The sequence below is a fragment of the Drosophila willistoni genome, unplaced genomic scaffold (assembly GCF_018902025.1).
Source record: "Drosophila willistoni isolate 14030-0811.24 unplaced genomic scaffold, UCI_dwil_1.1 Seg531, whole genome shotgun sequence".
Lineage (NCBI taxonomy): Eukaryota > Metazoa > Arthropoda > Insecta > Diptera > Drosophilidae > Drosophila > Drosophila willistoni.
In genome coordinates this window covers 4,830,850-4,841,588 of record NW_025814459.1, presented here as the reverse complement: position 1 = coordinate 4,841,588, position 10,739 = coordinate 4,830,850, and the positions used below count along the sequence as shown (strand labels likewise).

The window sequence follows — 10,739 nt, the reverse complement described above, 5'->3', positions numbered from 1 at the left end:
TTTATATTCTTATGTAATTGCTTATCTGTACTAGTACTTGACCCGATGGGAGTTTATTTATTTTGTCAAAGACAGGGAACGCTCCGACTCGTTCCTAAAATTGGTCAAGTGTAGCACAAATAAGAATAAGAAATAAATCGAAGTTGCCTTTTGATTAGTGTTTTAACAATAGTTTTATTTTTATTTATTTTTTATTTTTATTTCCAATATACCTATTCTTTTACACTGATAACTGCCACGACAGTGAAACCAATTTTTTGAGTTTCTTTTCTTTGTTTAAAAAATTGCTGATCAATGCCAAAATCTATACTCGTGCGTACTACCTGGGTTACTGACCGAGTTAACTAGGTCAGATATTGCTGACGCCAGGGAATGCAACAGAGTTGAGTTGATCAAACTTTATTTTTTATATAAAAATAACTTTTTATGATTTGGTCGCCTCGTTGACACAAATCGTTGTTAAATGTTTTTTATAAAGTGATCGCCTAGTTGATCAACTTTTATTCAATGGGTATGCACTGCTACCCCGTTGCGGAAAACCAACTCCTAGTTTTCCAATAAATCTTTTTTATTCGCCAAGGTGGCTACGCAATGATTGCCAAGTTAATCAATTGCGATGTTTTTAGTCGGGACCCCAGATTGATGTGAGATGTTCATCAATTTGTGCCCTCGCTTAGGATTGTCGTGTCCAAAGCGTGCAAAGAAAGTAGTCGCCTAGTTGACCAGTTTCCTTTTTGTTGAGAGATTGGTCGCCTGAGTTGACCAAATGATCTCGCTTGATGACGGTTTCACCAAGTCTGTTATTCTTTTAACTTGGAGCCGCCAATGTCGGGGTCACCAAAATGTTCAATGAAAGACGTTAGTGTTTCTTGAAGTTATTAAATGTTCATTTATTTATATATATATATAGGCACTAGCACATAAACCAGTGACTAAAGGTTGTCGCAACCAACACATAAATTGGGTGGACCTCGGAGTGAGATTACAAAGGTAGAGATGGGGGCCAAAGACACAGCGATGCACACCCGATGTAGCTACAATTGGTATCTGATCTTACTAAGAATAATGCATTTCTTTTATAGTACAAAATAGCGAGCTCACCAGTGCATAGTGTTAGGTCAGCAAAGTACGTTTTTATTGATTAACTAGGTCTTTATTGTTTACTGCTGACCATATCAGATCTACTTATGACTGATGAGCCATCGATATCTATAATCGGGTTACATACTTAACATTGACATACATTTCCATTCGTTCTATATTATAATTGGCTTAATGTTAGCTTATTTTATATAATCTAAACACCAACATATTGCATATGCAGCATAATTTGAAATTGCGCACAAGTTTATTCCTTTTCGAATCCTCATATATCCAGATTCACCCCATATTTCACCCCACCAGTTTTTTAATATCCATTTTCCGTAGCCTACTATCAGCATTGCATGATTTACAGAAGCAGAAGAACATGAGAGGTCATCGTAAATACCATGGCTAAAAATTAAAATAATATTTTATTATGATTAAGAATTTTTAAATAAGTCTGCTTTACTATAAAAATTAATACTAAAAACTAAAACCATTATGTAAATCGTTTATAAATACTTAAAATTCAATAGGTGCTATAATGCTAGTATTAAAGAAAATGCCATTATTAAAGAAAATTCAGCTGTCAGTATTTGAAGCACAGCTGAAAAATCGCTGCTTTGACATTAGTTTTGTAAGCACTGATGAAAATATAACTGCCTTACTTAAATCGTTATTGAAAAAATACACTAAATGTTGGCATTTTTTAACTTTGGTGGAATACAACTAACAAGGATCAACTAGTATCACAACCGGACTACATACACTACCTACCTAGGTGTTTACCTATCAGATGTATAAGGTCCCAAAATGCGGAGCTCTGCGACACCGATGCAGAAGCCATTAAACTAAGGTAACCTCGACTAAAAAATGCGCTGAAAGGTATAAGGCAGAAGAAGAGCATGCGTATTCGCCTGTAGCTTCTTTACATTTAAATGATAACATTGCGTAATGCTGTTTGTAAATACTACGTGTTCACATATATGCCTTTCTACAATGTTAGATTGCTAATTACCTGCTTTGGAAAAACTAACAAGGCAGGTAAATGTTATTTAAGTTGATGAAAAATTGGTCCTAGTTGTAGGTTGGTCCTTTTTATTTTCGTTTACCAAATTGGAGGTAAATATTAAGTTTTTTACCTAATTAATACAAAAAGGGCAATAGCAATTTTGCGTTCTACCTAGATAATTAAAAAAATATAATATAAAGTGCTAATTATTCCTCTCGTTTGTGACAGTTCATTTTTAACTTCATAAGTGTAATCACCTTAAATACTTATAAATTCTTAAATGAATAGTATTTGTCAATATAATTCAAAACAATTTTATTTATTAGTACATTAGTGGATATTCAGACTAGGAATGAGATTATACAAGCTCTCTCGGCAGCTAGGACTGAAAGTTTACTGTTTAATGATGGAAATACTTCAAGTAGTTTTTTTGAAAATAATAAAATGACATCTTTAATAACAGGGATTAGTCAAGAGATCATTAAAAGGTTGGCTGTTACCTTGAATGTTAGAAATTTCAAGGAAAATGTAAATGATGAAAAATTTTTCGAATATACTTAAAAAACTGCTCATTTTTTGACTGAATTGTATCCGCAAAAAAAACTTACCTTAACGGTACATAGGATTTTGGCTCACGTAAAGGATTTAAAAGAATTTCAGTGTTATCCAATTGGAGAGCTATCCGGAGAAGCACAGGAATGTAAAAACAAGGACTACAAAAGGTTCAGATATACTAATACATTAAAAACTTCTCGTGTTAGACAAAATGAAGACCTTTTTAACATGCTGGCAGCCTCTTCGGACCCAGTTATTGCATCACTGAGACACATGTCATCACGAAAGGTTTTGGAAAATAGCAACTATAGTCCCGAAATGTTGAGTTTATTAGATTTTGATGTAAATATTGAAAATTATTTTGAAAACAAATCAGCCATCAATAGCAAATTTTCGAAATTAACCTAAAAATATTTAAAAATGTTGTATTTTTTCCTTATTGTAATTATGTTAGAAAATCAAAACAAAACATTGAAAAATGTTACAGTCATTTAAAATAATGACAAATTCCGTTTGTGATTGAAAAAACCTAGTTTCGCTCCATTTTTAGAGGAAAAACATGCTTGGAAATATTTTCTGACTTTGACCTTGAATATTGCAGCACCACGAACACCCAGCACTCTTGACAAACATTCATGAAGCTTAAGGTATTCTTTATCATAAGCTTTTAATTTAATATTTTTTAAATCGCTTTATCGGCTAGTAGTATTTGTGTGAAAATCTCCCAAGTGAGCCACCTAAAAAACCTTTTGCGTATTTTTGACTCAAAAGCACCTATTTCGATTTATATGAATAAAGGAAAAATTCATTTTGAACAGTTTTCTAAGATTTGAACTTGCACCAAAGTTAATAGCAGCAATACTTCGTTGCATGCTACTTTGAACACTTTTTTCTTCTTACTCGCTGCTTTTATCAAGAATTTTGTTTAGCCTGGCCGTTAATTAGGCAAATATCTAAAAATAGTTGCTTTTCTTTTGTCTAAGCCGCGTAATTTCATAAGATATTAAGAAAAATCAAAATATTTGTATGTTCTGGATGTGATTATAAAAAGTCTTTTACCATATACTAATCTTTGATTCATAACGCATGGAATAAGAAAATAAAAAATCGTATTAAGTGTCAAGCTATCGCTTAAAAACGATGATTTTTCATTACTCAAGGCATTTAAATGATATTTTTGACGTTTATACGCCGACAATTAATATTAAGCTAAAAGGCAAGGTCGGAAACGTCTCCTTCTGTGCGTAACAAACATCTGACGAATTTTATAATACTCTTGCAGAGGGAGTATCCCCATGATTCTAATATGATAGTTTTGGATTTAAAACATCAGATGCTGAAATTTCATTCAGATCGTATAAATATAACACAAGTTACAGTCAATATAAATCGGCTCTACTACATCATTGCTTCAAATCCACAGAGCAGCTGAGCAAACGCATACACACACAGACGCAACGCTACGTAACTGTATGTGTATGAGTGCCAATCGCAGCATGCAGCATGGGGAAGAAGAAGAAAAATAAATGGAAATGATATTTGGAAGGCTTTGTCTGTGCGTTGATGAATTGATTGAAAAGAGTTTGGAACATGAAAAAATATTATGGCCAAGGACTGCAAGGGTATATAAACTTCGGCACAGCCAAAGTTAGCTACTTTGATTTTTTTTTCTAGATAAAAATAATTGGACTTTAGACGATTATCAAAACTTTTTGCATAAAAGACATACCTTGTGAAATGAATTAAGTGTTGACCGATTTGTATCGGAATTGGCCTTGTGACCGAGGCTGTAATACCTATGGTCAAACCACGAGGTCTTTAGGTTATGGTTACGCATCCTATGCCTCTTGATTATGATTGATATCAAAAATCTATTTACTCCAATTTTCACTTTTTTTGTGATTTTTAACATTGTAAATTTACCTTTTCCCTTTTTTTTATAGTGATGAAAGCAATTTTCTTCAATTACAAGGTATTCGCCGTTAAGTCAGAGAACGAAAAGAGGTATGCTCGTGTAGCTTATTTACATTTTATTTTATTTATTTATAGAAATACAGTCCGTAATCAAAAACAAAACCATCTAATCAAAAATGTGTCAGTGGAGCAAACAGCAGCTTGGCTGCATTGATTCGTGGAAATCGCAAACACTACGAGATGTACATTTTGCAATCTACCTGAAATTTGTTACGGAAACATTGATAAAACGACAGCTTCGTACGTTCAAAGGTTTAAATTATAACAATGCTGAAAAGGCAGAACATGAGCAGGCAATCTCAAAGGAACAAATGCTTTATTGCGCGTCTGTGAGTTTCTTGACATCGGCGTCGGTGAGAAAGAGACAAAAAATGATTTGGCGGCAAAAATTGTTGACGCCATATCATTTGTCAGCACCGGAGACTCTGATGGGTCAAATGCAACAGTTCTGGAGCAGCGACTAGTTATACTGGAAAAAATTGAGAATGTGGATACAGCATACGTAGACGTCAAGCGTAAAATGTGCGAAAAGGAGACAAAGCTTATAAACAACAAACGGATACTGTCAGAGGCAGATAACAACCCAACTGCATACTCAGAGATAGACTTAACTAGTATGCACAATGAAATACTTATAGTTCAAAGGGAACTAGAACTTCTTCAAGCGGAAGAAGAAGCACTGGTAAGTAAGAAAAATGTTCTGAAAACCCAGGTCACACTAACAGATTGTTCTTCCCGCATGTCTAAACGATTTGAAACATCTGTGCAAAATGAGCGAACTTCAATGTGTGTTCGTTCGCAATCTGAAGAGTGTCAGAATAATTTGGATGAAACCAATAATCCGAGCATGTCAACAAGAGTCATGAATCAGATGCTGGCGCGGCAGAGCTTAAACAGTAAACACCTGGAGTTTGATGGTTCATTAGCGTTGAATTGGACACACTTTATCCAAGAGTTCAATGCTATGAGCAAAGAGACAATGCAGACAATGCAGCGAAAGACAAGCCTGCAAAATTGACAATTGTGAAAAGTCAGTTTCACAACCCATTACTGCACAAGAGACCCATACAAGTAAATCTAGCAGCCACCACAAACGTCACAGGATGCGTATCTGATTCACCAAAATCTGCAGTACTCAAAATGGTACCAATCACAGTACACGGCGAAAAAGGCTTGAAAGAAACTATCGCATTTTTGGATGACGGTAGTACATCCACAATCATGGAAATGAGCTTGGCAAGAGAAGTTGGCATAAAGGGTGACGCAAAACCATTTTGTTTTACTTGGACAGGTGGTGTCTACAGATATGAGGCAGATGCGGAATCGGCAACCATTAATATCAGTGGAAAAAACGGTCCGAAACATCAGCTAAATTGAGTTTGGTTAGTCAACGATCTAAAAATACCAACACAACAACTTGACTATAAGAAGCTAACAGAATTTGTATCAAAAAATATGGTAGACTACACGAAGTTACAGGATAGGCAACCCATGGTATTGATAGGACAACGCCATGCTAAATTAATTACCGCACGAGCCCTTATAGATGGCAATGAGCATCGGCCAATGTTATCTAAAACCAAATTAGGCTGGGTAGTACATGGACCAGCACAAACCAATCTACAAGCATCACATTTTACTTGCTGTCAAATAGAAGATGTATGTCTACAATAAATGATTAAGCAACAATTCAGTATTGAAAACTTCGGTGCCTGTACAATAAAGATCGACAAAACACGGTCTGTGGATGAGCGGTCAGCAATAGCAAAGGCCGAAAGCTCAATTAACAAAAAGGGTAATTTCTACGAAATTGGATTGCCATGGAAATCGGATGACATAAAACTACCGGAAAGCAAGTCAATGGCTTTTCAACGACTCAAATGTCTTGAGCGAAATCTTTTGAGAGACAAGGATACCGCAGAAGCATATAAGAACGAAATAACAAAACTTTTGGACAAAGGTTATGCGTTCCAATTAACAGACATTAACGTTCTCAACTCTCCAAAACTGTGGTTTTACCACATTTTGCTGTTATCTATATCTTTTATATAAACCGACTCCGTCCGGCTAAAGCGACTAAAGTTCGATGATGGTTGGTCCCCATACAAACATATATGAAAGGGCCTCCGGTTAGTACGTCTCCGCTTATAACGACGAACTGCTTATAGCGACGATACTTTTCACTGCTCAACCGGTTATAACGTTTCGAGAAAAAATATAGCCAAATAATCAAAAGTTAAACAAATTTTATGCATCAAACGACGTTATTAAAATGGGTGTATGTATTTGTCAGTGATCTTTTGTGCCTCTTATTTTTAGATGTCGCCTTAGCATCGCAGCAATAATTCTAAAAAAACGAGAGCCAAAGTACAATGTCGACGTCAAACGAATCTTCACCAAGTGCAGCTTATGAAATTTTTGTTTTGATTAAAAATATAACTTGTGTTATTTAGAAACATACTACAAACATCGCAACCACAATAAATAAAAAAAAAAAGTTTTTTTCTTTTGTCTAGGCCGCGTAATATCAAAAAATATTATGAAAAATCAAAATATTTGTGTGTTCTGTATGTGATTATAAAAAGTCTTTTACCTTATACCAATCTTTGATCCATAAAGCATGGAATACAAAAAAAATTTTAAGATCGTATTAAGTTTTGAGTTATCGCTAAAAAACGATGTCGGTGTCGCAAGTTTCCGCAGATTGGGACCATATATGTACATATGTACAACTGATATGTACATCTGACTACCAGATTCTGCTCTCTGACGTGACGGTCGTGTTTTTGCATAGCTCCTGAGTTTTTATTAATATTTATTGTTTTCTCTCAGTTTTTAATTGTGCTTAGTTTGTTTACGCTTTCACTGGTGTTGTTTGCTTGACACCCTTGTGTTTTATTTCCATAATTCGACAAATTAAATAGTTTAAACAGTTTTTCTGTTTCGTGATTAGTGTTTGGTGCATTTAATTTTTTTTCTTTTTATTTTTTTCTCTCTCGTCATTGCTTCTGCAATTGCTCCCCTCATCGCCCCCATCATACCATCAGTGCTAGTGGCTTTGTTAATCTCTCTACTTTATGCTTGTGCTCAGCTTCTCTCCTTCGTAATCACTTTTAAAATGTGCTGGCCTCAATGGCCGCGACTACGACAAATTTTCTGGTTTGTCTGTGTCTAAGCCTGAGCTTGGCTTAATGCACTGGACTTGCCCATCTTGTGCCAGCCAGCAGCTTGATTTTAGCCGTATGTATAGGGATATTCGTTTAAAGTTTCTTTCTTTAAACAAACTGGTCAAACAGCTGTCTAACGAGTGTGACTCTAGCGTACATTTATTGTCGCAATTCAAGTTTGTTCCACCTTCTGAGAAGTCGCCCAAGAAATGTACCCTTGAGTTGCCTCGCAAGCAGTCGCCAGCACTCTCTATTACATCGTCTCCCATTTTACTTTCGCCTACACCATCTTCTTGTCCCTCTTTATGCTTTTCTTTTCAGATTGAAGTACCCATTACAAGCCCTGGTGTACCTCATTCTATCCCTCACGGGAACTCTGATCAATCACAGGATCATGCTAGCTCTCAATCACTTGCGGATCCCAATGCTCCTCCGCCTCCACTAACTGTAGTGCCTCATCGCAAACAATTATTTATCTCTAAGCTTGCTCCTGATACTTCTGAGTCGTCTGTGGCAGCTTACATTAGTAATATATGCCCTGCTAAAGTTTTAATTCAAAAGTTTAAGTATTCTAGGCGTCACGAAATCTCCTCTTTTAAAATTACAGTACCTAATGAGTATTTCTCAGCTATGGTTGACACTAATTTCTGGCCAGAGGGCCTAGTTGTACACGAGTTTGCGCCCAATAAGCGCTCCCGTCCGTTGCCTGTCCACCTTCCTAATTTATCTTCTGCTTCAAAAAACTAATAACGTCTATTCATTGCATTCATTATCAAAATGTAAGAGGACTTCTTACCAAGCTCTCGAACCTGTTCTGTGATAGCCAAACCTCTTCGGCTGACATATTAGCTTTCTCTGAAACTTGGCTTAACTCCTCTGTTTTGGATAATGAAATTCTTTCTAATAACTTTATTTCTTATAGGCTTGATCGTGTTGGTCGTCGTGGCGGTGGAGTACTTATTGCTGTCAACTCGAATCTGTGTTCAAGTGTTGTGCCGATTGATCTGCCCTTACGTGTTGAGTTTATTTCCGTCGAAATTACATGTTCCAACTTTAGCTTATATATTTCTTGTTCATATATTCCTCCAGCTTCTGATATAACGACCTATATGCATCATGCTGATGCTTTGCAAACTATTTTTAATCGTCTTAACGATCGCGATTGCCTTATAGTTTTAGGTGATTTCAACTTGCCTAATATTTCTTGGCTTTGTTGATGATAATCTATCTTTCTTAATTCCTTCATCTCAACATGTTTTTCTTGATAGCCTACTTGAATGTCCGCTATATCAGTTGAATTCTTTCCTTAACTCTTCTAAATGAATCCTTGATCTTGTTTTTGTCTCTGATCCCACTGTTTGAGCTGTATCCCGAACACAGCCCCTAGTGAAACCTAAAGATCCCTATCACCCTACCAAAACTTACTATTTCTTACAATTCCGTTACTAATTCATTTAAAAACAACGCAAATTCTCGTTGTAGATGTTTTCGTAAAACAAATTTCAATCTTCTTAATAGCCTTATCTTCTCTTTTGATTGGTCATTTCTATTTGAGTGCTGCGATGTAGATCGTGCAGTGAAGTTTTTCTATTCTGCTCTTAATTCTCTAATTGATAATTGCGTTCCTTATGTGAATGTCTCTACCGTCTCCAGCGCGCCAGTCTGGTTCACACGTAGGCTCTCTAATCTCCGTAACATTAAATCGAGATATTTTAAAAGATTTAAAAAAACTGGTTCGAGACTTGACTATGCAAATTACTGTATAGCCAAATCTCAATTTTGTCTTTTAAACACTCAATGATTTTATAACTTTGTTAATTCCAAAAAACGCTCTAATGTACTACCCTCCACCTTCAGACTTAATGACCAGACTGCTGATAATGATTCAGATATTGCAGATCTGTTAGCACCCTATCCCTTTTCAATCCCACATTTAAATTTTATGTTTTTTCCTAGTATTACTGAAGACTGTATTATCTCTAGCTTGTCATCTAAGACGTCTTCCTTCGTTCCCGGTCCTGATAATATACCTAGTTGTATCCTTAAAATGTGCTCGAATTCCCTATCTAAGCCTTTATCTCGGTTATTCTTTATATCGAGTGAGACTTGTACCTTTACCGATATTTGGAAGGAGTCTTTTATTATTCCGCTTTTTAAAAAGGGTAGCAAATAGGATGTTTCTAATCCATCCAATAGTGGATCCAGATCCACTATTTCTCCTAGTCAGAATGGATTCATGAAAGGTCGTTCGTCGCTTACTAACCTTTTAGAATTGACTACCCTTGTACACCATGGCTTCCGTAAAAAGTGTCAAACTGATGTTATTTATACAGACTTTAGTAAGGCTTTCGATACGGTTGATCATTCTATGCTTCTCGCGAAACTTAACATAATGGGTTTTTCCCCAAAACTGTTGGCTTGGTTAAAGTCATATCTTATTGGCAGAACCCAAAAGGTGTCTTTTCGTTCCTCGATATCTAAAACTGTTCGAGTTACGTCAGGTGTACCCCAAGGCAGTCATCTGGGCCCCCTGTTATTTACACTGTTTATAAATGATTTGCCTTTGGCCTTGGCTCATTCACACGTGCTCATGTTTGCGGATGACGTCAAGATTTGTTATTCCTATAATAATCCTTCTTTCCAACAGTACTTGCAATCAGATCTCGATGCGTTCTGTGATTGGTGCCACGTTAATAAATTACACCTTAATGCCTCTAAGTGTTCTTTTATGACTTTCATTTAATGTTCATATTTCTTCTATTGTCAATAGAGCATGCAGCCTTCTTGGCTTCATTAAACGTTGGGCCAAAGAATTTGATGATCCCTATGTAACAAAGGTTTTATACACTTCGTTAGTTCACCCTACTCTAGAATATTGCTCGCCAGTGTGGAATCCGCAATATGATGTTCACCAGCGTAGTATTGAATCGGTACAGAAGCAATTCCTT

The 10,739-nt window shown here is 35.9% G+C and overlaps 1 protein-coding gene across 1 annotated transcript in view; it reads right to left on the bottom strand.

Annotated features, from left to right (window-relative positions):
• Positions 1 to 1,268: 1,268 nt before the first annotated feature.
• Positions 1,269 to 10,739, bottom strand: part of LOC6652564 (procathepsin L) — a 227,003-nt gene continuing 217,532 nt past the window's right edge. Inside the window, exon 6 of the mRNA XM_047013029.1 lies at positions 1,269 to 1,401. Within this exon, the coding sequence (XP_046868985.1) occupies positions 1,284 to 1,401 (118 nt within the window). The 3' untranslated portion in view covers positions 1,269 to 1,283. The remainder of the gene's footprint in view (positions 1,402 to 10,739) is intronic.